Source organism: Neltuma alba, unplaced genomic scaffold (assembly GCF_004799145.2).
Source record: "Neltuma alba isolate B1F8T4 unplaced genomic scaffold, ASM479914v2 tig00000769_pilon, whole genome shotgun sequence".
NCBI lineage: Eukaryota > Viridiplantae > Streptophyta > Magnoliopsida > Fabales > Fabaceae > Neltuma > Neltuma alba.
Genome location: NW_021632183.1, coordinates 84,584 through 111,537, shown reverse-complemented (window position 1 = coordinate 111,537; position 26,954 = coordinate 84,584). Strand labels below are relative to the sequence as shown.

The following is a 26,954-nucleotide window of genomic DNA, read 5'->3' as shown; positions in this document are numbered from 1 at the left end:
TGTCGTTAGCCATGCATGCATGTTGGATGTATATTTATTTTCAAATATCACATTCAGTTCTTTTAAAATATTTCAGTGTGTAATACAAATTAATTTTATTTTCTTAAACACAAAATAATTATGATTATGATAACATCCGCTGTCAGACCCACTAACATTGTTTATTCATTTACGGTGATAATGGGCATTTTTTTCTTTTTCTCCCCCCTTCTGATACTCTTCTAGATAATGTTGACTGAGCAACCAAAGGCGACCCACAAAACAGATCATGTCCAGGAAACGGGATAAGGGTACCATAATCAATCAAAGCATGAACCAGAGAAAAAAGGAACATGAAGAATGAATGATCTGGAGAAGAAAATATGTACTGGGCTAAGCACTAATTTATATGTACAAACGGACACTGCAACTTCATCTCATACTTCAAACCATTAAGATCCCAATCGCAGGAAAAGTTGGTGCTTCTGCCCTCTTCCTCTGAGATTTTCCTCAGCATAAGTTTTCCCTCAACATAGGGAAGAGAAAAAGGGGGTGGGGAAGAAAAGACAAGAAAAAGAACAGCACTTTTTCTCAGGTAATTTGATGGAACCTTTTTAACAAGGAAACGCAAGCTTAGGTCATTTTCAGAAAGGGAAAGAAGAAGCTCCTTTGAAGATGAGGAAATTGAGAGTCTCCAGTGTGAAGTAAATGAAAGTTCCCTGTGAATGAGTGAAGAAACACCCAAAACTGGAACCCACCACGCACTGCCATCCACACCCAAATCTGGCATCAAACTCCTGCAACTCACAAAACACAATAATTTTATCAAATTCTTCAGGTTCAGAAAAAGACAGAGAAGAGAAAGAGAAAGTTAATACCTTTTGATATGGGCAGCGATGGATTTGCAATCAACAACATCAAAGAGATCCAGAGCCTCAGAAGCAGAAGCCATGGCTTGGATCTGCATCTTCACAGGCATGTCTGTGTCCTCTATCAAGGCTTTACCTTCCAACATTTCTTCCCCTGATACACCTCACGGCCTACCTGCAGAATCCAGAAGGATCTCAAGCTCTCTCTCTCTCCTCTTCCTTTACTTTTGGCCAACCACAAGGATCTCAAGCTCTAGCAACGAGGAAGACATAAGGCTTTATATAGGAACAGGACAGAGAGTTCCCTCTCGCATCATCTATTCCCTGAATTTATCTGCCTTTCCAATTTCTGCCTCCGCCACTTCACTGAATTTCCCTTTTTCGTACTCACATTGGGGAAAAAGATCTCTTAATGGGATTTTTTTCCCCCGATGGAAATAAAGACTTATATATTTATATCGAAATAGATATTATTTTCAGAAATACTGTGCTGTATATTGTCTCAAAAATAAACTGTAGTACTTTTATAAATAAAGTAGGTATAGATTCTCACTTTAGTATTTTATACAACTCATAAATTGAAGCTACTAGCTGAATTGTTGTTATAAAAGCTCTATTATCTTTCTTCAATAAATTTAAGAAAAACAATTACCCAAAAAAAAGGCAACAGGCTGAAGAGCTCAAATTTAGAAGGCGACAAAACTAGAATCAATATGTGCCTAACATGCTTGAATGAGACTGCAAAATTACAAGAAAGAACAAGTAGTATAATGAGCAAATGCATGTAATTGTAAACTCAGTTTATATGCCATTTTCCTATTAATCACTTGGAAGAAGAGCAGAAGATTGGCAAATAAATGCTTAGAAAAAAAAAAAAAAAAAAATGAAGATAAAGGGCTTGAAAATATAGTCAAGCTACGATTTTTAGCCTGAGGAAGACGTATGCAAAAAGATAAAGTGAAAAAGAGCAAAAACTGGAGAAAGACAAAAGAAGAATATAAACAAATAATGATGGGAGGCACTATCCAGGTTGGCGAGGATTTGTATCCACGTCAATTTCTTCTATCTATCTCCATATTTAGGTTGCCTTGCCGTGTTATGCTGACTAGTAATTAACGCAGCATCCTCTGAGTCTGTCTGAGACACGAGACGGTGAAGGCCAAATGTGTCGGTCTGATACATCTCTGATTAACGCCGAAGAATCTTATTGTTAAAGCAAGCACAAGTAAACAATCATATTCAGATACAAAGCTCAGTTTCAAAGCAATTAATTATGAGTTTTTTTTGAAATTTGAATATCATGGGTGCCTTTGACAAAGTAAACTAATTTCAACAATGGGAACAGATAAGCCTTCCACACCATATCCTTTCTTATCCCACGTATGCCCCCTCCCTCACCATACTCTGTGGACCCCACATATCTCCCTTTTTCATTTTTCTTTCATTCCCCCATGCTCAACCTGTTTCGGATCATATTCACTCCCTTTTTATTTTTTTGCTCTTTAAAATTAAAATTTTTTTTTGCAGGAGATGAGCTCAACTTAGGATGGAAGGAGAATGAGAATAAAAGTAACCTTGTGAAGAACCCTACCTAAAAATGGGAATATCTCCTGCAATAGGGACAGATATCATTTTCTCGAATAGAATTCCAATAATAATACCAGTCGTGCCAAGCTACGGTTACTGTCAAATACGCAAATATGAGAAATGCATTTCAACAATCAGAGTGGCGCAGCGGAAGCGTGGTGGGCCCATAACCCACAGGTCCCAGGATCGAAACCTGGCTCTGATATGTAGAGAAGGCTTTCCGCAATTTTTTTCCCCCTTACTTGTATTTGGGCTATTTTTTTGGGTTTCTTTAAATTGTGTTGTGGATCTGCATGTAAGAGGAGTCAATGGGCTTTACTATGAGTACGGGCTAGCTAACTTCTGTGGACGATCTGAGTTGAGGCCCAATCTTACATCCAATTTGCTCCAAATATTTTGAACCATCATGATCGGCTTGAAATTTTCGCATCAACCTTTTCCGAATTTTCCCTGTTCTGAAAATTTTCTCACCACTCACATGAAGGTTGCTTTCCAGCAAGTAGCACCCGTAAGTTTAAGAGTGACCTTAAAAAGCTCATCATGGATAAGGTAGTCTTTATTTGAGGAGCCAAACTTAAAATTCAAGAAATGTTTTATACACTAAATTTTGATTGTTTGGTACTACCTCCGGTCTCAATTATAAGAGCCAACTGACGAATTTGAAGAAATTAAGGAAGTAAGTTAAGTTAGTTATTTGTCCTAAATATGTGTTGTTTTTTTTTAAAATATCCTTACTAATCAAGTATATTGATTAGAACTATTATTATTAGAAAGATTACTTTGAAAAAAAATGTATAAATATGAGAGACACAGTGGATTTGGGTCTTATATTTAAAATTAGAATAAAATCAAACAGAGTCTTATATTAAAGACGGAGGTAGTATATTATCATCTTCAAGACGTTAAAAGGCACTGGTTGGCATCCTAAATTGCGGAAAATCATATCTGTGCCATGCCATTGCCGTAATTTCATGCATCCTCGTGAAGGGGTGAAAAAAGGAACAACAAAACCAAGCCCTTCCACAAAGTCAAATATGATATATTTGGGGATGTTGAACTATTGACGCAGTTGGTGTACCCAGAAATTTTTGTGGTGTATGAATAAAATGAAATGTTGGCTATCAGGGACAAGGACATGAACACCCAGAATCTAATTGGATAGCTTGTCAAGTTGATGGAATATATAAAGACGTCCAACCATTAATTTTCTTTGTTGTGTCCTCAATAATAAGATGCGATGTAAGGTTACATTGTTATATATTGCGATCTTTTCCCCAACTATGACAACTCTGCCGACATGCAATCCTTGAACCTACTCTATTAATGTATGCTTATAGCCATAGGTGTGGTTCCAGCCACTATCACTATGCTATAACGCGCGCGCGCGCACACACTAAACATAGCGTGCTTTTTCCTCATCAAACCAGCTCTTTTGGAATACCATTATCTTTGTTGGAACTTGGCATCTTATATGTTTTTTCACTTTTTGGGTGCTTTACATTCTCATTTTGCTGGTTAAAACACAGCCCACCCTCCTTTTCTGTGGTTCTCTTCTCTCAGAACTAAGGGGCACAAGTTCTCAAGATTGTCCTCTAATACAGTTTCAGCACCCAACATTTTCTAGGCAGCTCTGAATTCTCCTCTAGTTCAAAGTCATCCGTCTCTGCAAAATCTGCTTCATTTTAAGGATAGTCTAGAAGCAGTAGTATAGAAAATATGAACTGAGATTTTTGACAGACCTTTTTTTTTTCCTGGGTACTTTTGAATTCTCATAAAGTTTCAAAGTTTATCTTCTTGTAAGGATTCCATACATACCCATGATGCTTTCTGCAAAATCTGAATCGGACACCACGAGCTTAGCTCCATCTTCACCTTCGAGGTCTCCAAAGCGACCAGTGTACTACGTACAGAGCCCTTCAAGGGACTCTCACGATGGATACAAGTCATCATCGATGCAAGCGACTCCAATATCGAACAGCCCTATGGAGTCACCTTCACATCCTTCATTATTTGGACGCCATTCGAGGAATTCTTCAGCAAGCAGGTTTTCTGGTATTTTCAGGTCATTTTCAGGAAGGAAGGGTAATAGTAACAGAAGGAGGAACGAGAAAGGCTGGCCTGAGTGTGATGTGATTTTAGAAGAAGGGTCTTATGATGGAGAACAAGCTTTCATCAAGAGTTGCCAAGTATTTATTGGTATCTTGAGTTTTGTGGTTCTCTTCACTGTGTTTTGCTTGATCATTTGGGGTGCTAGCAGGCCTTTCAAGCCAGAAATTACAGTCAAGGTAAGCTAAGCTTAGGTGTTTCGTAAAAATTCTTGTTACTCTTTTCTGTTATTCTCCCAGTCAAATGTGAATTGGTTGTTTCTGCTATGTTGGATTGTTTTGGGGCCTAATGTTCGTCTATTTTCATAGTCTATGTTGTTGACTTCTTATGTTTGGAATGAAATGATGCAGTCATTCTGAAGGATTTTAGGATTGCTTGATATGGTTTCTCGTCAGTCGTCACGTTTTAGTATACATAACGACATAGAAAAATGAGAAAACCAAAAAGACAAACCTATCCATGTCAAATGCAGAACAACAGTGGTAATGAGGACACAGTAGTATATGCAATAAATTGAACAAAGAATATCAGTATGTTTGGCTTCTAGGTTAAACGTTAATGTCTGTTTCGATTTAACAAATTGTGTCACATCACATTGGAAATTAGACTAATGTTTAAAAGTATTAAAGCTACTTGTCTCAAGTGATTAAGCAAATAAATTGTTACTGTGTAAAGTCATTATATTGTGCTTTTTTGATATGGTGATTCTTGCAGAGCTTCAAAGTACAAAATCTGTATGTGGGAGAGGGATCAGACTTCTCAGGTGTGCCAACAAAGTTGATGACTGTGAATGGCACATTGAGAATGAACATATATAACCCTGCCACTTTTTTTGGCATCCATGTACACTCCAAGCCCATCAACCTTGTATTCTCCGACATCATTGTTGCTTCTGGTCAGGTAATAACCCATTCATCTTCACTTCAAGTGCTCATGACTTAAAGCTCAGTTCATAAGCGTACTTTGCTCAAATTAGTAGCTTAAACTCTCAGTTTATTCCTAAACTTTTTCTGTAAGAGGGTTGGCTTTGGGCCTTATCCTAAATCTAATATTTAAAAGGCATTAAACGTTCATTAGAGCTTTTATATAACGCTAAACTTAAAAGTGTGTTTGTTTTGGCATTTACATGTGTGGGAATGCATGCAAACGTCAAAGGTGATCAAGCTGAATTGAATTGACTTGACTTTGGATTTTACCATATGAAATAACATAATCAGTAATGCAACATAGAAACATGCACGGTTGGGCTCAATTTAACTTGATTTCATCTATGATTATATTGTATGATTTGATTTTTTTGCAATATTTACTTCAAAAACTTACTAAGAATTCACATTAACTTAGCTTAGCCTAGTACAAGATTGTCTCTAAGATTTGAATGTTAAAAATTTGCTTTACCACTTAATTAATTATGAATCCATTTATCAACAGCAAGTTGTCCTAGTGACAGCGTCACCTGTCATATTTGGATGAGGTTTCAAACTCAAGTTTGACATTGACATATTTGTGTGTGTGTGTGCTTAAATTGTATAAAAGAGAAAAAAAGAGAGAAAGGAATCCAAATTCATAAGCATGACCATCATTTATGCGTTTGATTTGTGCAGCTTAAGAAACACTATCAGCCAAGAAAGAGCCACCGAGTAGTATCAGTGAACTTGGAAGGCAACAAGGTTCCTCTATATGGGGCTGGTTCAACAATAAAACAATCCCAAACCGGTGTTGAAGTTTCATTGACATTGAAATTTGAAATCCTTTCAGTGGGAAATGTGGTGGGCAAACTGGTAAGGGCCAAGAACCACAAGGAAATAACTTGCCCTCTCATAATTGATTCTTCCACATCAAAACCAATCAAGTTCAAGAAGAATTCATGCGCATATATATATAAATGACGGTGAAGCTTATTTACAGGGGAAGAAGCTACAATGTGGATACAGAAAATGCTTGGCCTTCCTCTGTTTTCTCTGTTTGTTGATGTTAATTTATTCTTGTGAGCTTTGTGCAAATGCATGCGTGTAAATGTGAATATGTTGTACGTGTGCAGAAATACAACAAAATTTGCAGCTAAAAAAAAACCATGAGTTAGTTGAATTTGGATTCACGTCAATTCTCAATATTTGTCTGGATTAAAAAGCTGACCCAAAATTGAGTATTTTATGAAGGCGTTCATTTTATAAGTTATGGATAATTTACTCATAGTTTGTGCAATGCGTGACTCTTGTCTAGTTTCAAGTAAATTTTCAAGTAATTTTGAGAGCATCAAGTTATGATCTACCTCATTAATCACATGGAATAAAATATCTGTTGAATAAATAATACTGAATCTTTAGAGGAATACCTTGTTAGTAGCAAACAGCCCCCTAAAAAAAGGAAAGATAAATGACCGTATAGTCTATTTTGACATGATAATCCAATAATTGGAAAATTCATTATTTGCAAAGGTAAAAGCATTTTTCCTTCTAATTTTCTGCTAATGATACTTATTATTAAGAATGTTCATCCAGTCAAAATCAAAATTAAAATGAGAAAAATTTCATCAAGTTAAAGAATTATGTAATTTATTTTCTCAATTTTGTCAAGCATCATGACCACTTTATCAAACCTTTTGATATAAAATTTTCATTTTTTTAAATTTGAAAAAGAATTAAAGAAACAAAAAATACATCTTACTTGTATTCTTTTAATTATAAAAATTCTTGAACATTAAAAAGAATAATAATTTATCAACATTTAAAATTTTAATATTGATATTTTTATTAATGAAATTAACGTTAATAGGTTTTTAAAAGATATTTTATAAAATTAAAATAAAATTTGGTGCAAAATTAAAAATAAATTGCGCTTTTGCCTTTTTGATGGGAAAAAAGCATATTGTCATTTGTGCTTAAGTGCTCATTAATTCATCGTAAATTTATAATCATGGTCGGTCGGTCAAAGATAGTGGCACCCGTCTACTTCCTCAACCGGCTCAACGGATCACTCCCCCACATCTTATTCCATCGGGGCCCTGAAATCTCGGCGTGTTTAAAGTTCGTGCGACATGCCCACGTTTCCTTTCTTTACTATCACTCTGCAAACGTCAGGGCTTCATTTCTGTCCTCATTTCACACTGCTCTACTGTTAAGAACTAGATCTTCACAAAAAGTCGCGAAACCCCATATATATTCTGGTCTCATATCTTCTTCGATCATCAATATTGGATTAGCAGTATGATTACCAAGAAACCCACTTTAAAACTCATCTATTTGGCTGTCACCATCCTCCTCGTACTAAGTTTCAACGATGTTGTAAAGGCCTCCGAGGTTGCCCCAGATGCCGAGGACACCGAAGATTTAGAGGGCATTGAAGAATTACTAGCAGTGGACGAGGAAGTAGAGAAGGAAGCAGAAGGGGGTAATGGAGTGAAGTCGTCGGAAGCAGACGTTTTAACCAAGGCTCAAAGAATCGTTATTGAGCTCAACAATGACAACACCAAGAGGGTTATTGATGGATTTGAGTTCGTCCTGGTTCTGGGCTATGCGCCTTGGTGTCCTAGGAGTGCTGAGTTAATGCCCCAGTTTGCAGAGGCTGCGACTTCACTGAAGGAATCGGGAAGCCCTCTTCAAATGGCGAAGCTTGATGCTGATAGGTATCCCAAGTCTGCTTCGTTCCTTGGGATCAAAGGTTTTCCCACTATGCTTCTGTTTGTCAATGGCAGCTCCCAACTGTACTCTGGTGGTTTCACAACGTAAGATGCTTGCCTTATCATTTAAGTTAGGCTCATTGTATCAATATCTCCCCTAAACACAGGGTCTGCTAATTTCAGTTAGTTAGCTGTACAGACAAGTCTTTATTCTGGATTTAACCCTTTTAACTATGGTTTGTTCTGAAGGTTTTTGCCTGGTATCTGTGCGCTTTATGTAATCTTTAAGCTTAACCAATTTAGAAAATTTATGTCTGCTTCCTGTGTCAATGCCTCTTCCCGGAGTGTTACAGGACAAGATGTTAATTTTATCATTATAAGCTTGCTGTACCCATTGTGTTCGTGAACTTTGAATCTGCATATTTCGATGGTTAGGTGTATAAACAGGTTTTATTTTTATTATGAATGATGAATTATATATTTTTAAGAGTGATTTGGGTTGGGAAAATATGCCTGGGATGCATGGCTTCTCTTTGCCATTGGTCATTCCCACTTGTACTCCGGTGGTTTTACTGTGCAAGATACTAACCTTGTCACTTAAATAAGCTAACTGAAACTACATGTTTTTAAGCTCTGGATCTGCATATTTCAGTCAGGTCTTTGTTCTTAATTATACCATTGTAATAATAGGCTGTGCTGGAAATATCAGCCCGGTATCTTTGTGGTTTATTATACCTGTTATCTGCCATGCGGACTGATCAATTCATCTGGAATGATGTTCTCAAAGCATTAATAACTATATATTGCTTGGCCTATCAAATTACTTATGCCGCTTGAAATGTGTATCTAGTATCCCCCCCCCCCCAATGTTTCAAATTGGTGTGTCCATACAGGTCTTTATTCTGAATTACACAATCATAATCATCTAGAAGCTTCTCCAATGTAGACTGGTCAATTTATGCGGAATGATATTCTCAAAGCGCACGCACACACACATAATTATTGGTCAATCAAATTGCTTGTATAACTCAAAATATATATCTAGTGATTTTTTGGTGATGCTTTCAGGGATGATATAGTGTTATGGACGAGAAAGAAGACTGGCACACCTGTTATTAGAATAAGTTCTGTGGCAGAGGCGGAAGAATTTCTGAAGAAGTATCATGCATTTGTTATTGGTCTGTTTGATAAATTTGAGGTAAGTGAAACAATTTATGAAGTATTCTTTTTTTTTTTTTTGCCAACAATTTATGAAGTATTCTGAGGCTAACAGATTAGTGACACTGATTAAGAAGAGGATAAAGTAATTGAAAATTGTATATAATTGAATAATTTATTCAACTTAGTAATAACCAATGAAATATTGTAAATCTTGTTTGCTCCAAGAATGGGAATAACTTGGCTAGTATTTCTAATACCGCATTAATCATTTATATGAGTTACTCTGTCATTTCTATATCTTTTGCTTGAACTAGCAGTTGAGTTCGGGAACTCCAATAAAATCTTCATGGGCTTACCATGTCCATGAGGACCAAATCTGTTGGTTATTTCTATATTGTAAATAATAGGAGCAAGCAAAAAAAGGGAAAGAAGTTAAATTACAGTTTTGCCTGGGTTGAGCGGGAAAAGATTCAGATCATAAAGGGTGAAAAATGAACGAAGATGACAAAGAAATGCCAAAATTTTGTATTCACATGGTCTCTAACTGTTGTTGTTGGGTTGCTTCTCTAGGGCCCTGTTTGGTTAGCACTAAGGAAGGAAGCCTTCTCCGTTGCATGACAAGCAAGATGTAAAATATGAATTATATCCTTGCAATTATTACGTAATACTCCTCCGGTCCTTAATATAGAACCCAATTGTTGAATTGGTTTTGGTCATAAATATAAGACCTATTTTTCATATTTATCAATTTTCTCTAAATTACCCCTATGGATACTCCCTCAACCATAATCAAGTAGAAGAGGAAGAGGGGGTATTAAGATAGATGATTATAGTATTTTAGGAAAAAGTGTCATATTTTTTATGATTAACTAACTTATCTAACTTTCTTAATCTAATTAAATTAGTTAAATGTGTCTTATATTAAGGACCGGAGGAATAACAATTATTTCTTTTTACTGTTAATTTTAATCTAGGACACATTTGACATTTCACATTAAAAAAGTTACATTTTACATTCTGTTCCCTTTTCCATTCCTTTTCATTCTGCAAACAGAATAGCCCTAGGTTGCACTGAGGATGTTTTCATGGTCTACATTCAATTATTTTTCTATTTTTCTTGTTGCTTGTAGATGCAATAGCTTACCGTATCATTTAAATATATGCAGGATGAATTTAGTGGTGTTTATTTCTTCACATTTTCTTTGGTCAACATCAGCTATGGAATTTAAATTTTGATGGCTTCTAGTCTAATTAATAGTTGTTTTGCTGATGCAAATAAACTAATAAAGAACTAGTATTATATCGTTAATCCTTATATTTAGTCATTTCATGGATTTTCCATATCATATGGAGCCTCGTATCATTTTATTGTTGGCTCAGTGTGTCGATCAGAAGAAGCTGTTTTTCTTTCACCCAAAAAAAAAAAATTGCTGTACTGCAATAATTAATCTTTTTTATTAAAAATCTCAGGGACCTCACTATGAAGAATTTGTGAAAGCTGCGAAGTCTGATAATGAAACCCAGTTTGTTGAAGTGAATAAGGCCGAGCTAGCCAAAGTACTTTTTCCAGATCTCAAACATTCTGATCTTTTTCTTGGCATTGTTAAAAGTGAGCCTGAAAGATATACCGCATATGGTGAGTTTGTAATGGTTTCAATGATTGTTTTCCAAATTGGTTCTGGTGTCTTTGCATAAAAAAGTAGAAGCGCAGATATTCTGGTTCTCTTGAGAAGCATATGCTACCTCTAGTCCTTAATATAAGCTAGTTGACTAATTTAAATAGATTAAGAAAATTAGTTAAGTTAGTTATTTGTAATAAATAGGCGTTGTCTTCTCTATAATACTCTTGTTAATTATGTGTATTAGTTAAAACTATTATTGGATGAAACATTTAACATGTACAATTATTATAAGGATTGTTTTGGGAAAAAATAGATAAATATGAGAGACAAAGTGGATTGGGATTTATATTTAGAACTAAATTGAATGTTAAACTAGCTCTTATATTGAGAATCAGAAGTACTAGATATTTAATGCTTGCAATTTTTGCTGCGAGTTATTCTTCAGAACTTACTTTAACAGTGAGGCATTCTAACTCTGTAGATGGAACCTTCAGCGTGGACAAAATATTGGAGTTTTTGGACTACAATAAGTTTCCATTAGTTACAAAACTGACAGAGATGAATTCTATGAGAATCTACTCGAGCCCAGTCAAGCTTCAGGTTGCAATTATCATTAAATTCCCTTTTAACATGGATTTTTTCATCATTTTTTCGTTTTTTTTTTTCACATTCGATTTTGGGCATTTTCTTCTTTTCGCTAGAATTTCATGTTGATAGTCATGTAATGCAATTTTCATATGATATTAAGCACTCCATTATTTGGACATTGCATTACATATGGACTAAGATTTTTTGCCTTCAACTATCATGATAATTAGCTATTATAATCTCTTTCAGGTTCTTTTGCAAGTGAATTTTCTTTGCTGACTGGTAGCCAGTGAAGCTGCCTCTATTTTTATGTTTTGGCTACCTTTTCTCTAAATTAATCTGTGAGCATGTAGCATACTAGTTGGAGCAATAAATTGAACAACTCAAGACCCCAAGATGCAAACAAATTTTGTCTTCTTAGTTCCATATAAGAATAGAGACATTAATAGAAAGGAAAACGTAGCCTAAATAACAATGCAAAAAGTAGACGAGAGCTATTTGCCCCCGTGAAAATAGAAAATTCTCATGTTAATTTGTTGCTACGGATTTGGCCTTAGGATGCTTGATAGGTAATAAAGGATTCTAACAGTGGGTGAAAAGGATGAATGCAATTTTGATAACTTGTTGGGACGAACTTCTTAGAAGCAAGATTAGTCTGAACAACCAAATACAGATCAAAATTGTTTATTCCCCTCAAAGTTCAAGAAGTCTCTTAACATCTGGATAAATGCCTACAGTGAAGTTTAGGAAAATTTTGAGGCACTCAGGGATGTGGTGAAACTTTTATGAAACATTTACCAATGCATCTGTATAGTGCTGCAGCTGACGCATAGTAACTTCATTTCGGCGGAGTCTGTATTGGATGCAGCTTGTTATATTTAATCACAATATTGTTGTCCAAGCTTAAGAAGAGTCAAACTTAGTTTCTGTTATTGTCTAGGTTTATGTCTTCTCGGACATTGATGACTTCAAGAATCTTCTTGAGCCTCTTCAAGATGTTGCAAGGACTTTCAAGTCAAAGGTAATTGCTCTGACCCATATTTGAATCCTGAAACAATTTCCTTCATCTTGGTTATGAATCTTTTGGTGTCTAATTTGTCTTCCAAATGCAGGTCATGTTTATACATGTGGATATTAACAATGAGAATCTTGCTAAGCCCTTCCTAACGTTGCTTGGTCTAGAAGAATCAAAACAAACAGTGGTTAGTTTGCATGTTGAAAACAAGTATTTGTTGGGAATACTGTTTTAGGTATGCTCTAGCGACTTAAAATTTATGCAATTTGTTTCTCATGTGCCCGATAGATTGCTGCATTTGAAAATGGAGGGACTTCAAAATTTTTGTTGGAATCAAAACCAACGAGAAGCAATATTGAAGTAAGTTTCTGTCAATATGATTTTTCCTTTCCATGATTAACTTCTAGGGAGCCTAAGCTACATGCCAAAATGGCTTCCCCTTCTTTCTCTTGTCTCTTCTCAGGAGTTCTGCAACAAACTTGTGGATGGTTCTCTGTCACTCTACTTCAAATCACAGCCAATACCAGATAACGTACGTTTATTAGATGATTTTCTATCTGCATCTCATTTGTCCTTCCTAGTTTTGTTTTATAAACAATTCGGGTGCGTTAGTGAAGCAATTAACATCATTTATAACCTTGTAGTTCCTTTAAACAAATAAGGGTGTTCCTTGTGTTGTATGTAAAATGTTTCTATTCCTGTGATTATAAATATTAAGCGTATTGAAAACTTGGTCAGTTTTATCCCAAGACTTACTCTGGGTCGATCTCTTTAACTAATCTCCTTGCCCATGCTGTTGAAAATTGCAGACAAACGCTAGCGTCCATGCTGTTGTGGGGAAAACTTTTGATGACATAGTTCTGAGCAGTGACAAAAGTGTGCTTCTAGAGGTTTGCAAAGTCTTACCCTCATACTTATACTCTCTACTTATGATTAAGCTTCAGATGTTTTCAGAAAACAAGAAAAAGTAAATACTTGCTGTAAACTAAGAGGTGTCATTTTCTGTAAGCCATATGTGACTTTTAACTCATGCAATTCTACTGGTGCTGATGAAACCAACTACCCTATTCTTTGATGTGCTAAGTTATATGCCTGACTTGATGCTCAATAAGAACAGGACTTTCAATTTGATGGTCAAAAATTCAGAATTCTTAAGAGTTTTGGTTTCCCCACAATATAATAAGGCCCGTACTAATCGGCTTCTTGATGGAACTTGTACTCACTTATTATGACTGTAAAATAGGTATTTACCCCTTGGTGCATCAAATGTGAGACCACAACCAAACACGTAGAGAAGTTGGCTAAGCACTACAAAGGATCAAGTAATCTAATTTTTGCAAGAATAGATGCTTCCGCTAATGAACACCCAAAACTGCAGGTAAGTATCAACAAAACTTCTTTTGTTCTCAGTTTATTTGATGACATGAAAAGACAATGAAGAACTTCTGATGGAAATCTACAATGCTGGTTGGGCAATTCGTTTTGATCTAAGACAGATGATTAATACAATGCAAAGGCTATCTTTACCGAAAATGGATTGTTCATTTGTTTGGCATGTTAGGTGAATGATTATCCAACACTCTTACTTTACAAAGCGAGTGATAAGACCAAGCCGGTAATTATTTCGTTTATTAGAGTTAGAATTTTTGTTCATGAATTGAAGATCTGTGACTTAAAATAATTCTGTTCTTTTCTGCAGATTAAACTTTCTACAAAATCTAGTTTGAAAGAATTGGCTGCATCCATCAACAAGCATTTAAAAGTCAAGGATCAAACCGTCAAGGATGAATTATAGAAGATAGCAAATATTTTTGTACGAGGAAGTTTCCCTCAAAAAGGGGGAAGTAGTTGCATGAAAAACTCAAGCAAAAGGAGGAAATGATGGAAATTTACTTAGACAATTTAAGGCTCTTGCTTAAGTCTTTTTTTTTTAAAAAAAAATTTTTTTTTTCCCTTTTCACCCTGAGTTCTGTGTGATTAGGTCCGATGTAACATTCAATCTATTGTAAGAATTAGCTTATTGCCAAAATGCAGAAGCTAGACTGTTTCAAGAATACATATATTTAAGAACTGAGCGTTAATACGATGTCATTATCATCTAGCTTCTGTCGAAGTCCATATAAGTGGCCTTAGGCTTGAACCATTTTGCGTTCTTGTAACGATGTGACGAAATATTGGAAGGCTGATTTCTCAAAATTGAATCTAATAAATTAATCCATTGTCTCATTTTTCATCAATAAACCATCAGGACAAAAGGGGAGAGTTTCTACGTATCGTCTCGTACTTATGCGGGATTCAACCATCTTATTTTTCTTTTTCCACAAATCTTTACCAAAAGGAAAGAGATTTCAAATTAGAAGTGATTTAGAAGCAGTGTGGAAGTTTCTGTGTGTCAAGTTTTATATGAGAATTAAATAACACGGCGTTTAATGCTGTGTTTGGCTCGATAGAGGGAAGGGGAGGGGAGGGATTTTAATCAAGGGGAGGGGAGGGGAGGGTAGTTACAAAGGGGAGGGGAGGGGAGGGGAGGGAGGGGGAAGGAAGGGGAGGGATTTTAATGATCTCCTGTTTGGATTGATTGAAAGGGAGGGGAGGGAGCAATTTTAATAATACCTTATTTTGTTCTAATAAAAAATTAACTATTTTAGCCTCATAAAATTTAAATGAATTTTCTCACTTTTTTATTTTGTTAAGATATAACTATATATATAATACAATTCACCAATTTTGATTTACAAGACATAGTCACACATTTATAGAATATCAAGATAAAAAGTCACGAGTGATAGATTTCAATCAGAGAAAAGACCTTGAAAGTGAAAGAAAATACCATCAACCTCTTGGAATTAGAAGAAGAGAAAAAAAAAAGTTTACAAATGCTCACTAATTTTAAAGACAATTATCTTAATAACCTCTTGTTAAATGCTCAAAAAAACTCTCTTATGTAGAAATGTTTACGACTGATTAGAGGTTAACAAATCAAAAGGGTATATAAAGAATTGAAATGTTATCTCTCATCTCCCCTCCAAAAACCCCCACTTTTGGAGGGGAGGCTAGAAAGGAAGGGGAGGAGAGAAAAATCCCTCCCCTCTTTAAAAAACATCTTAACCAAACGAGAGAAAGGGAGGGCTCCCCTTCCCTTCTAAAAAATTACACCAGCCAAACAAGGAAGGAGAGTCCCCAACAAAAATCCCGTACCAAAACATGGAGTAAAAGTAGTGAAAGGGACACCTCTTAGGACAGTAAATATTATTCTGTAATAGCCTTAACAGAACTGGGATTTAGTACCCACTCTCTCGATTCATCAACAAGTTATGGGATTCTTACCAGCCTACCTCAATCACAGAAGAAACTCTTCCGTTGATAATAATCATGAAAATTAGAGGGTTTATCTTGAACTTAAAAATCACAGGCACTTTAGAGAAAAACTATTACATTGCATAACCAACTCCTTTGTATTTTGTACAACGCAGGATTCAGAACCCAGAAATACACTGCTTCCTCATCAAAAGTGAAATTTGAAACTTACAGTTATGCATCACATTGAAGTGGGAAGTATACAGACCAAGAACAAACTAAGATCACGGATTTCAAACAAAACCTTCAACCAGAGTTGGTCTTTTACCTTCCTTCTCTTTCTCTTCCTCATCAACGTCATCACCGCTCTTTTTATCGCCTTCAATATCCAATCCTTTCAAACCATCCACACAAGCTTTCCCCTCCTCTCCCAATTTCTCTCCCTCTTCCCCATCGATTAGCTTGTCTCTCAACTCCTCTTCATCAGCCTCGTCACCACCACCAATCTTAACTTCGTCAGCACCAGCTTCACTCCCCTTATCGACAGCGCAGGGTCCCTCTGGCTCGCTCTCTGGCTTGATTCCGATTATCACGTCGGAGGAATCCTTCGCGGTGGGCCAAGGATCCTTGACACAAGTTGCATCGTTATCTTCGTCGTCAGCAAATAAAACGGAGCTCGCTTGCAATTTCACGGCGGAGGCGGCTTTGAAGAAGGCTTCTTTGATGGATTCCGGTGGAAGAGCACATTCTTCGAGACCAGCATCTTCTAGCCGTGGCGGTAGGATTTGGTGCAGCAGGCCGGCGTTTTCTTGGGCAGATTCCATAATCAGAGCTCGTTGCTGAAAACCCTTGATTTTCCAAAGACGGTGTGGTCATTCCAGAAAAAGACGGTGCGGTCATGAGGGCGATCCGGGTCGGTGCTGTGTATGTCATGGGCTGTATGTTGGGCTTGGACTGCATACATTAGGCCTACTGGGTTTTGATCTCTAAAATAAATTGGACCCAGCTTGATCCAGCCCATACACAAAGGGCCATCTTCTTTTAATACCCAGTTGGTTCCTCTGTGAAAGGCTGAAGGCTCTCCTCAATGTTTCATCCGTTAGGTCGGAAGAAGTATTCTTCTGAAAAGAATTAGTACTCCTCCGGTCCTAATTATAAGACCCAATTAACTTATTTGAGGAGATTAAGGAAGTAAGTTAAGTTGGTTATTTATAATAAATAAGTGTTGTCATTCCTAAAATATCCTTGCTAATTAAGTATATTGACTAAAACCATCATTATTAGAAGGATTATCTTGGAAAAAAATGCATAAATATAAGAGACAAAATGGATTGGGGTCTTATAATTAGGACCAAATAAAAAGTCAAATGGGGTCTTATAATAAGGACCGGAGGAGTATAATTTTTTGTCCTTTAAATTTATTCTCATTTTGATTTTGATTCCTCAAATTTTAAACAAGAGATTTTGGTCTCTCAAGTTTCTTTTCATTTAAAATATGGTTCCTATAATTCAATAAAAATATAGACTATTTTACCATTTGAGAGATCAAAACCTATAGTTTAAAATTTGAGAGACCAAAACCAAAATAAGAAATAATTTGATGGACCAAAATTTAAATTAATCCTTTTAAAAATATATTCCCACTTCAGTAGTATTTTCCAATAATTTAGTCTAATTATTTTTATTAAACAATCTCCGCCTAAGAACCTTTTTTTAAACAAATATTTCCCATTAATTTAGTCTTATCATTTTCACCAAACAGTTTCCAGTCAAGAACTCTTTTTTAAAAAAAGAAAATATTATGAACAACCAAAAGGCGAAAAAGAAATTTTTTTTTTTTTTCAAAAAAAAAAAAAAAGGCACACGACAATATGGAACATCCTGCTTCAGCACCAGTTAGGAACATATATACTCGAATCTATTATAATAAGCAAGCCCAACTCCACAGAATTCTCGGTATATAAATAGATGGAATGTGGTAGAGAAGGGATTTAGTACAAATATCAAGTTTGATACTAGAAAACTGAACAACACAAAAATTTAGATCACTAATGATTTAAAAACACAAAAGTAGAAATTGTAACTTGTCCTAAATTTTTCCACAGTAAACAATGTAGCTGACTAATGATTGAATAAATTCAAGGGAAGCAGGTAGAGGGAGCAGGTCCAAGAGCTCTCAATTCAACATTCACAGCCTGTAGACCTTTGTTGTCGTCCACCAACGCCAACATCAATTGTATCAGGCAAGTATCTGTCACAATCATCAACAACATATCAAAACGAGTACCCAGCAATGGCATTCACTACCCCTATTATTTAGAACATCCATTTAAATCTTCAAATAAGTTGGACCCCAATAATGAGTAAATTAAAACTGTCGAGAGTAATTTTATGCAGAGTGCTACTGTTTTGAATGGTTAAGTTCTCTTGCCATTATATGCACTTGCAGATTCTCACTTTAATAATCAAAACATAAGAGCGGGAATTAAAGTGCTTTTGACGACGTGCGACCCAGAGCTTCTAAGATATCGCTTCAACTAAAATAACGAAAGGACAGGAGCGGCTGATGTAGGTCCCACCTCTACCCTTCTAGATCCCACAAAAGTGAAATCCACCCCAATCTTTCTCCCTCCGGAAAATTCTGGTATGATAGTGAGAAAGCTAGAGTTCTACGGAGATAAAAGTCTCCATTAAATCACTCAACAATTAAATGAAAGTTGAACCCTGATGTCTTCAGGCCAAAAAAGATTAGAACCCTGACATCCTTAACTTATTGGCATAAAGAAATGGGCATCACATTTTTGCAATTAAATGCGGAAATGCCAACTCCTTGCCAACACCGTGCCATAGATTGGTACGGCTTTTGACAAAATGGATTTTTGTAGTCATATATTAGGAGCATTTGCATAATTTACAGAGAAGAAACCAAATTGATGATTTCCACTTTATCATAGCCATATTAGTATGGCTATTTGTTCTTCAACTAGCACCCTCAGAAAAGCTGATATTATGCAGCACCTTCAGACCAATTAATGTTCCGGTAAAAATATACTGGTCATACCTTATTACCTAGTTGAAAGTAAGAAAGTATACTTCAAAGAGAACAAATCCCTCACTTAAAAATGTCCTGTTCACTCTTCTCTTTCTCCTACTCTTTACTCTTATTATTCTTCCCATAGTAAAGTTCAATGTTTCTAAACACCAGACTCATTATTGAATTAGGATAAGGACCAGTACACGGATGCAATGGTCCAACGGCAAGGAAACTGGGGACGGACCATTCTTTTAAATATATATCATACTTTGCATATACATTAGCAGATACAAAATATTAAATAATTGGATACCAGATATTAAAACATTTTGCATATAATAATAAATCTACACGAAATGGGTTGGGTAGAGTCCACTAAAAATCATTAAACTCCATTACAGAATGCCAAAACAGTAATCAGATGAAGAAGATCAAAACTGATTTTTTACTCATTTTGTTAGTTGTTTTACTCTCGCTAATCTTTTGACAAGTCAGTTTTTAGCGTGATAAAACCATGACTGATTCACTGGTTCTCTGTCTGATTTTTTAACCATGGTAAAGTTATGCGCATGTCACAAAATAATCACATGCAAAACATAAAGATTCAAATATCAGAAATACTCACACTTCTTCTTCAGGTTCATTCTTGAGTGCATTTTTGGCTATACACTGGAAAGCAGCCTCTACATTAAATCCTTCTTTAGCAGAGGTCTCAAAATATGGTATGTTTCCCTTGGAAGCACACCATGCCTTTGCTTTCTTCTCAGAAACCTGCAACAGATATGGAAGATATTGCAGTCAAGTAAAATCAACAACCACCAAGACTCTCCAAAAACCGAGGAGAAAAAGTGCTACAAATCTTCTAAGAACTCCATCAGGAGGTCTATCCAATCCGGATAACTTAGTTATATGGCTATTTTCATGAATCAAAAGAAGCAAACATGCCATGAAGGGAGAAGCAACTTACAACTCGGCTATTACCACCATCAACATCTATTTTGTTTCCCAAGACAACAAATGGGAAGTTTTCTGGGTCAGATGGACTAGCCTGCGAAATCAATTGCTCGTCAGAACCATTCATTGTTAATTTAATTATGCTAAATTTCTCACTATCCTGAAGCCCGAAGATTAGCAGCCACCTGAATAAGAAATTCTTCACGCCAGTGGTTGAGATTATCAAAAGATTTCATGACATTTACATCATAAACAAGGACACAGCAGTCTGCACCGCGGTAGAAAGCAACACCAAGACTCTGAAACCTCTCTTGACCAGCAGTATCCCAAATCTGCACGTACAGAGACATTCTCAATCTTGGAATTTTATATGCAGATGACAAACAGTGAGAAAACTTCATACAATAGTCTCTTTTTCTACATACTCCAAAATATGATTAAAAATACATCATAGGTCAGAATACGACAAGTCATTAATACATTACACAGTCCAAGTTACATACATCCAAGAATCCTAGATCAAACAAAATAGTCAATATTTGAAACATTGATTTCATCATACCAGAATTGTGACCATTGACAAGCCAAACGATTTCATCCTCAAGCTTGTATTACAACAAGGATAGAAAAGGTCATGCAAATAAATTCTTATCTGCAGAGCTGCCAATCACTAGTAAATCACTAATGTGGGTGCTCCACAAACAATTGCAAGATAAAAGAACGTGAACAAAGGAGGAAAAAGTCGAAACATTGAGAGCACAAACATATAGTTGTTTAACTTTGAATGAGAAAACAATTTTCCTTGAGAAACACGCAGTGAATCAAAAAGAGTAATTTTAACTTTTAAGAACTAACTCAACATACGACCACAAGCTGAGTCAAATAGATAAACTTAAAGGGCATAGTAACATTTTTTCCCAAATGACACATTCACCCTGCAAGACTGTGCAAGCTCCCAGCAAGAAAAATTCTACTGAGTCAAGAAAGTTTCTCATATTGTTATTCAAAAAGGTATTTGCATTTCCATGTTCCTCACCTGCAATGTGAACAGCCTATCTTCAAATTGAACTTCCTTGGTGAGAAAATCAGCACCAATGGTGGCCTTATATTGATTGCTGAACTTACGATTCACATACCTAGATACAAAAACAAATAATGATCGTACCAATACAAGTACAATTCAAATAAAAGGAATACTAATCAAATACTTCCAACAGTTAGGAAAAAGGGTTTCGGGCATACTGGTTCATCAGTGATGTTTTACCAACCCTGCCAAAGTCAAGGAAATCCCAATTAGCAAAGAAAGCGAGGTGATTACCTCAACAAACAATCGAATCCCACTAAGGTCGTCAGTTATAAAACATCGGTATGCAGCACCTTACCGCCAATGATATATAATAAACCGTTTTTCTGATATTATATATCCACTAAATCCTAGAAGATATTTCCTCAAACAAAATTTTATAAGCCAAACACAAACTGGTTTCCAATGAGAAGTTCTTATAATTTCAGGATCTTCAAGTATTTACTCATTGTTTTATCACAATTCAAATGGAATCGCAAACGATAAGAAGGTGCAGTCTAGCAAATTCGATTAAGTTTTGCTCACAAATGAGCAACAAGCACAAACTTGCCAAAACAAACCATATCAGAGGATTCAATAACATTATGCACCCCAGGAAAACAAAATAATTGTAATAATCATTTTTCTTTATCGCTCATGCAACCACCCATTTGTCGACCAAATTCAAAATGACATTTAAATTGAAAGATACAACAGAGGCTTACCCGCTGTCTCCGAGGATTATGACCTTCAATAACATTCGCCGGCGAGACGCCATGGATCAAAACGATGAGTGGAAATTTTACCTGAAGAAGAATAAATTACTCCGAAAAATTGGAAGACAGAAATTGGGATTTGTGCCTCAGAAGAAATCTTTTGATGGACAGGGGGAGCAGATGAATTTAAATGGAAATCATTGTACCAAACAATCTATGCATTGCCAGCCACGCCACGACCTAGCAGGACTGTTCGTTCCCCAAAATGCCCACCGTTTTGAGTATAATCACGCTTTTGACGACCTTTTTGTTTCCACCAAGGGGGAAAAAACGTAATTTCCTTTTAGCTAGTTTTTATTTATAATCAAAATGTTCTCGGGTATAATTTTTAATTTTAATTTCTACATATGGTTAAAATGTTTTTCTAATTAAGTTTGAGAGTATGTATGCTTTTTTTAGACAATTATATATACTTTTTTATATTCAATTGTTACATTTTTGTCATTCATTCATTGATTTCCCAATAGCATTCATTTTATAAAAAAAATATGCTTTGAAATTAAATAATAAATTAATAGTAAATTAATCTTGTTAAATTATTTTATTGTTATATATTGGATTCTTCTAGTGGATAGGATAGAAAAATATCTTTAAATTAAGAATTTGGTTCGTTTTGCTAACCCAATTATAATTTTATTTTTTTAAGTTTACTACTTTAATTCAAAAAGTGACACTAGCTTAGGCTCTGGCTAATCGGATTAAGCCAGACCAGTTCCCATAAGGGTAAAGTTTTTATAAGCGTAATTTTTTAACATTCACAAGGCCTATACTTCACAGTTCACACCTTATTTATTTGAAATAGGTGTTGAACTATCTAAACAAATTTTAATTAGTAATTAGTATATCTGATTTTTAATATATTACCTCCGGTCCTTAATATAAGATCTTGTTTGATTTTTGTTTTGGTCCTAAATATAAGATCACAATTCACTTTGTCTCTTATATTTATGCATTTTTTTCTTAAAATAATCCTTCTAACAATGGTAGTTCTAGCCAATACACTTGATTAGCAAGGATATTTTAGAAAAGACAACACATATTTATTATAAATAATTAACTTAACTTCTTTCCTTAATTTTCTTAAATTAGTTAACTAGTTCTTATAATGAGGACTGGAGATAGCAAGAGCTAGTTGACTAATTTGAATAGATTAAAGAAATTACTTAAGTTAGTTATTTGTAATAAATAACTGTCGTCTTTTCTAAAATATCTTTATTGATTAAGTGTATTAGCTACAATTATTATTATTATTATAAGGGCTACTATGAAAAAAATAGATGAATATGAGAGGCAAAATAAACTGAATTCTTATATCTAGGATCAAAATTAAAGTCAAACGGCTCTTATAAGTATCAAGTAGTATAATTGAAATTGTAGTTTGACTTAATCATATTTAATCTACTCAAAGTGCTTTTGTCGAGGATAAATTTATTTGAAGTAATAATGTCGGCAAGCATACCTGTATATGCCTAGAATCAGAATCACCGTATCTCATTCAAAATTAACATTTTAAATAGTTGTGAGGTGACAATATATTCCTTGACCGTTCAAGGTCAAAAAAAAAAAAAAAATCCTTGATCGTTTTATTCATAATATAATTATTGATTAACAAGACAAAGCATTAATCTATTTCGTATTGGCGGAAAAAAAAGGGACATCAATCTATTTCTCATTTTATATTTGAAAATTATATTACAAAGGGCAAGACTTTTTTTTTTGGGTATATCCAGAGTCTCTCCAATTCATTTTGGATTTGAAACTAATTTTTATTCAGAAAGGATAAGACTATTTTTATGGAGTAATATTTTCTTTGGTGAGTTTTCAGGATTCATAGTTTCATAGAAAACCAAAACAATTAAAAAATCACACTTGTACAATGGACCAGCGAAAATCTTCCAAACAAATTATATATATATATCAGTTATATATTACTAATTATTGTCTTTAATATAAAATTTGCTTAACTAATTTAGATAGATTAAAAAATTAATTAAATCAGTTATTTGTAAAAAAGATATTATTGATATCCCTAGATACAAACTCTCTTAACATGTGCAAACAGTGCAATCAATAGGAATGATAAGTATGAGGCACATGAGGCACAAAATGATATATTATTTCCAATTCTTAATATAAGAGCTAGATAATAAATTTGGGAATATTAAGAAAATTAGTTAAGTTGGTTATTTGTTACAAATATGTGTTGATCTCCCTAAACTATCATCTTCAATCATGTGCATTAGATGGGAGATAAAGTAAATTGAGATCTAATATTTAGAACTAAACTTAACTTTCAATTAGTTTTTATATTAATAATTGAAGGTAGTACTTAAAACCAAATTCAATGATAAATTAACTCTTAAATTACTGGGTGGAGGTAGCACTCAAATATAATGTTTATGTCAGAACCTCATGTTTGAAAAGGAAACCTGTACATTAGATCTATTCATTCAAGTTTCATGCGTATTTGAATATTCTGGTGGCAGAACTAGTGGAGGTGGAGTGAAGTTGCTGATACTCACTGGTCTACACGCACATATAATATTAGAAAAAAATTATAATAAGGTCTCATCTAAAAAAATTAAATATTTTTTTTTTGAAATTATCAAATTATTCTAAAATCTCAAGGGATCTTATTACAAAAGATTTATTTGTTTAATTATCAAATTATCTTTTTTTTTTACGTATGTATTGACAATTGAAAGAGCAATCATTAATAATTTAAGGTATAATAATTAACAATTATTGTGATAAGTATTAACAACATATTTTCTTAGCACATCATAAAAATATAATGCGTGAGTTGTCAATAGCTAGCGATAGTTGTTAATTGTTATGCCTTAAGTTGTAAATGACTACACTTTTAGTTTTCAAGACATACTTTTTAAAAAAAAAAAAAAAAAGATAAAGACAATTTGCTAATTAAATAAATGAAATTCTTACAATGAGGTCCCTTGGACTTCACATTAATTTAATGATTTTAAGAGATTTTTTTATATTTAATTTTCTTAAGTGAGACCTTATTGTAATTTTCTCTCCGGCCATCTTCCTCATGCACCTTCTTCAGGTCTTCGCTGTGTTCTCCGTCAGATCATTGTTATCCAGTCAAATAACTCCTTCTAAAGCTTGAACCATCTGCTTCGTCACATTAATTACATTCAACTTTGTTCTTTTCTTTTCAGAATTAAAAAAAAAAAATTCTCGGATGGTCAGCTTCTATGTTGGAATCACTGAATCCCAAAAGTTATAAGGCATTCTAATTAATTTCTATATGAATTTAACTATACTAGCTTGAAAGCATATATATGTGTGTGTGTGTGTGTGTGTGTGTGTGTGTGTATCACTAACTTGGCTCATTCGAGGACCACTCGTGGCTTAATGGCGGACGCAATTTGCAGCACAAGAAACCATTCCAAACATTCCTTCAACCTCGTAATCATTATGTAACTTTAAATCAGCAATACTTTCAAAGCTTCTGTTTTCTGGAGCTTTGGAAACTAAGGGCGTTGCCTGTGATTTATAGCGTTTATATCTTTCAGTGTACTACACCACAGTTATATCAGATTTATCTGTTAAATTTTGAGACACAGCTGATAGCTCGGCAAGTAAGGTTTGCCAACTTCGATCTGTCTATGCATAATTGGTATCTTCAACCAGTTATCATTTGAAATCTATCTCAACTTGTTATAATCATTAGTTAGCGGTAAACATCCTCCTCTGGATATGGTTCTGCTTATGAACAAAAAATTCTATTACAGGAAAGCATAGAAGCCGAAGAAAAAAAAAAATTCCAATTTTGAAGAGTGAAAAATTCGGGGAAAACAAGGTTTTTGTTCCCTAAAGTTTTGGTTAATTTGGATCAAGGTCCTGTGGTTTTATATTATTAATGAATTAAAACTCGAAAATTATGGTAACTTTGGCCAAGATTCATAAAAATCTTCGTAGGTGGCATCTTCCTTGGCTTGACGAAGAGAAATGCCTTGTGAAATCACCTTCTCACTCTTTATTAATGATGAGCCATGTTTTTGTATAGTAGAGCCACGAATGACTTGCCATTTGCACTTAAGCGAAGGTGTTGGGACTCATTTGAAAAGTGTATGTGATTGGTCGACATGAATTAGCCCCAACCATACTGTAAGTTGGCCCAACTGTATTCTCAAAGCCTCAAACTTCATGGGTTCGTATTTCATAATGACCTGCTACGTACTATGAAATTTAATCAAAGTTGATAATAATTTAAATGATGTTTTTTCAGTTAATCGCTGAGGCGTCAGATAAAGCTTTTGTAGCGGTGTGAAAAAACTACATACCCTTGATCCAAATTGACCAAAAACTATGCTTGTCCCAAGAGTTTTTAATGAACATTAATGCAGCACAGGTTACTTGGGTATCAATGAGGTCAGTTTCTGTAAGAGGGAAAATTAAAGAAAGATGGAATTATATCAAAGAGAAATACTACCTCCAGTTCTTAATATAAGAGCTAGTTTGATATTTAATTTAGTTTCAAATATAAGACCTCAATTTACTTTGTCTCTTATATTTATATATTTTTTCCCTAAAATAGTCTTTATAGTAGTTGTACATACTAAAAGTTTTATCAAATGATAGTTCTAGCTAATACATATAATTGTTAAGAATATTTTAGAAAAGACAATACATATTTATTACAAATAACTAACTTAACTTATTTTATTAATATACTTAAATTACTCAGCTAGTTCTTATATTAAAGTTAGAAAATAGCGCCATAAAGTATAAAGTACAGATCCACTCCACCATACCGCCGTTTGGAAAAGTTTCAGTAGTACCAACAGGTTTTCGTCCAGTAATCAACTCCAAGAGCACAACACCAAAGGAGAAGACGTCTGCTTTCTCTGTGGGTGTACCACTAGCTGCATATGCTGGAGCTAAGTATGTGTTCAATGAAATTTCACAAATTCGTTGTAGATTGAAATAAACAGTGAATATGTTAAATGGAAGTATCAATGTACTTAACGGTGAGATTCAAAACCAAATATTATAAAAGACTAAGATTTACCTTATAATAACTTCACGTTATTCGAGTCATGACCTTGACTCTAATGAAAATCTGGCGAGTCCAATATCTGCACCCTGATTAATAGATAGGACCACGTGTTGAGTTGTCATAATATTACATACAACCCGTTCTTAATATAAAAGTTAAATATTAAATAATTAATTGAAGTTTTAAGTTTGAGCAACAGCAGATTTCTCAACTTACTCATTCATTCTAGCTGTGGAAGTGATGTCTAAGGGTATGTTT

The 26,954-nt window shown here is 34.6% G+C and overlaps 5 protein-coding genes and 1 non-coding gene across 7 annotated transcripts; 3 read left to right on the top strand and 3 right to left on the bottom strand.

The window, feature by feature from the left end:
- Nucleotides 1–271: 271 nt before the first annotated feature.
- On the bottom strand, nucleotides 272–1,188 carry LOC114745334 (dynein light chain 1, cytoplasmic). The gene is made up of 2 exons (XM_028933496.1): nucleotides 859–1,188; nucleotides 272–778 (listed from the first exon to the last, which is right to left on the bottom strand). The coding sequence occupies exons 1-2, from the start codon at nucleotides 992–994 to the stop codon at nucleotides 624–626; spliced, it is 291 nt and encodes a 96-aa protein (XP_028789329.1). The 5' UTR covers nucleotides 995–1,188; the 3' UTR covers nucleotides 272–623.
- Nucleotides 1,189–2,568: 1,380 nt separating this feature from the next.
- TRNAM-CAU (transfer RNA methionine (anticodon CAU)) lies at nucleotides 2,569–2,640 on the top strand. Its single transcript has one exon. It is a non-coding gene; the product is annotated as a tRNA-Met (tRNA).
- A 1,229-nt stretch (nucleotides 2,641–3,869) lies between these two features.
- LOC114745316 (uncharacterized) lies at nucleotides 3,870–6,654 on the top strand. The gene is made up of 3 exons (XM_028933479.1): nucleotides 3,870–4,720; nucleotides 5,256–5,441; nucleotides 6,146–6,654. The coding sequence occupies exons 1-3, from the start codon at nucleotides 4,253–4,255 to the stop codon at nucleotides 6,428–6,430; spliced, it is 939 nt and encodes a 312-aa protein (XP_028789312.1). The 5' UTR covers nucleotides 3,870–4,252; the 3' UTR covers nucleotides 6,431–6,654.
- A 964-nt stretch (nucleotides 6,655–7,618) lies between these two features.
- Nucleotides 7,619–14,616, top strand: LOC114745302 (protein disulfide isomerase-like 1-6). The gene is made up of 12 exons (XM_028933459.1): nucleotides 7,619–8,265; nucleotides 9,229–9,358; nucleotides 10,792–10,957; nucleotides 11,425–11,543; nucleotides 12,472–12,552; nucleotides 12,644–12,733; nucleotides 12,835–12,906; nucleotides 13,010–13,078; nucleotides 13,356–13,436; nucleotides 13,790–13,924; nucleotides 14,108–14,161; nucleotides 14,246–14,616. The coding sequence occupies exons 1-12, from the start codon at nucleotides 7,748–7,750 to the stop codon at nucleotides 14,339–14,341; spliced, it is 1,611 nt and encodes a 536-aa protein (XP_028789292.1). The 5' UTR covers nucleotides 7,619–7,747; the 3' UTR covers nucleotides 14,342–14,616.
- A 1,351-nt stretch (nucleotides 14,617–15,967) lies between these two features.
- On the bottom strand, nucleotides 15,968–16,712 carry LOC114745412 (uncharacterized). The gene has a single exon (XM_028933569.1). It carries the CDS (start codon nucleotides 16,665–16,667, stop codon nucleotides 16,137–16,139), a length of 531 nt encoding a protein of 176 aa, XP_028789402.1. The 5' UTR covers nucleotides 16,668–16,712; the 3' UTR covers nucleotides 15,968–16,136.
- A 1,020-nt stretch (nucleotides 16,713–17,732) lies between these two features.
- LOC114745395 (ras-related protein Rab7) lies at nucleotides 17,733–24,739 on the bottom strand. Of its 2 annotated transcripts, XM_028933558.1 has the most exons (8): nucleotides 24,729–24,739; nucleotides 21,620–21,700; nucleotides 21,074–21,100; nucleotides 20,868–20,967; nucleotides 20,017–20,163; nucleotides 19,845–19,925; nucleotides 19,503–19,648; nucleotides 17,733–18,094 (listed from the first exon to the last, which is right to left on the bottom strand). In XM_028933558.1, the coding sequence occupies exons 2-8, from the start codon at nucleotides 21,670–21,672 to the stop codon at nucleotides 18,025–18,027; spliced, it is 624 nt and encodes a 207-aa protein (XP_028789391.1). In that variant the 5' UTR covers nucleotides 21,673–21,700; nucleotides 24,729–24,739; the 3' UTR covers nucleotides 17,733–18,024. The 2 variants fall into 2 exon arrangements, with proteins under 2 accessions (XP_028789391.1, XP_028789382.1); XM_028933549.1 differs by lacking the exon at nucleotides 24,729–24,739 and having other exon boundaries at nucleotides 21,620–21,799.
- Between the last annotated feature and the right edge of the window lie 2,215 nt (nucleotides 24,740–26,954).

Bases quoted from the DNA above. Each gene is read 5' to 3' on its own strand.
- LOC114745395 (XM_028933558.1), bottom strand. From the start codon at position 21,672: ATGGCGTCTCGCCGGCGAATGTTATTGAAGGTCATAATCCTCGGAGAC. The intron at 20,164-20,867 runs GTGAGGAACATG...CTGTACGTGCAG, and splicing joins ATAGGCTGTTCACATTGCAG to ATTTGGGATACTGCTGGTCA. The intron at 19,649-19,844 runs GTAAGTTGCTTC...TATCTGTTGCAG, and splicing joins ATGGTGGTAATAGCCGAGTT to GTTTCTGAGAAGAAAGCAAA.
- LOC114745302 (XM_028933459.1), top strand. From the start codon at position 7,748: ATGATTACCAAGAAACCCACTTTAAAACTCATCTATTTGGCTGTCACC. The intron at 10,958-11,424 runs GTGAGTTTGTAA...CTAACTCTGTAG, and splicing joins TGAAAGATATACCGCATATG to ATGGAACCTTCAGCGTGGAC. The intron at 12,553-12,643 runs GTAATTGCTCTG...TTCCAAATGCAG, and splicing joins CAAGGACTTTCAAGTCAAAG to GTCATGTTTATACATGTGGA.
- LOC114745412 (XM_028933569.1), bottom strand. From the start codon at position 16,667: ATGGAATCTGCCCAAGAAAACGCCGGCCTGCTGCACCAAATCCTACCG.
- LOC114745334 (XM_028933496.1), bottom strand. From the start codon at position 994: ATGTTGGAAGGTAAAGCCTTGATAGAGGACACAGACATGCCTGTGAAG. The intron at 779-858 runs GGTATTAACTTT...TTTGTGAGTTGC, and splicing joins CATCGCTGCCCATATCAAAA to AGGAGTTTGATGCCAGATTT.
- LOC114745316 (XM_028933479.1), top strand. From the start codon at position 4,253: ATGATGCTTTCTGCAAAATCTGAATCGGACACCACGAGCTTAGCTCCA. The intron at 4,721-5,255 runs GTAAGCTAAGCT...TGATTCTTGCAG, and splicing joins AGCCAGAAATTACAGTCAAG to AGCTTCAAAGTACAAAATCT. The intron at 5,442-6,145 runs GTAATAACCCAT...TGATTTGTGCAG, and splicing joins TCATTGTTGCTTCTGGTCAG to CTTAAGAAACACTATCAGCC.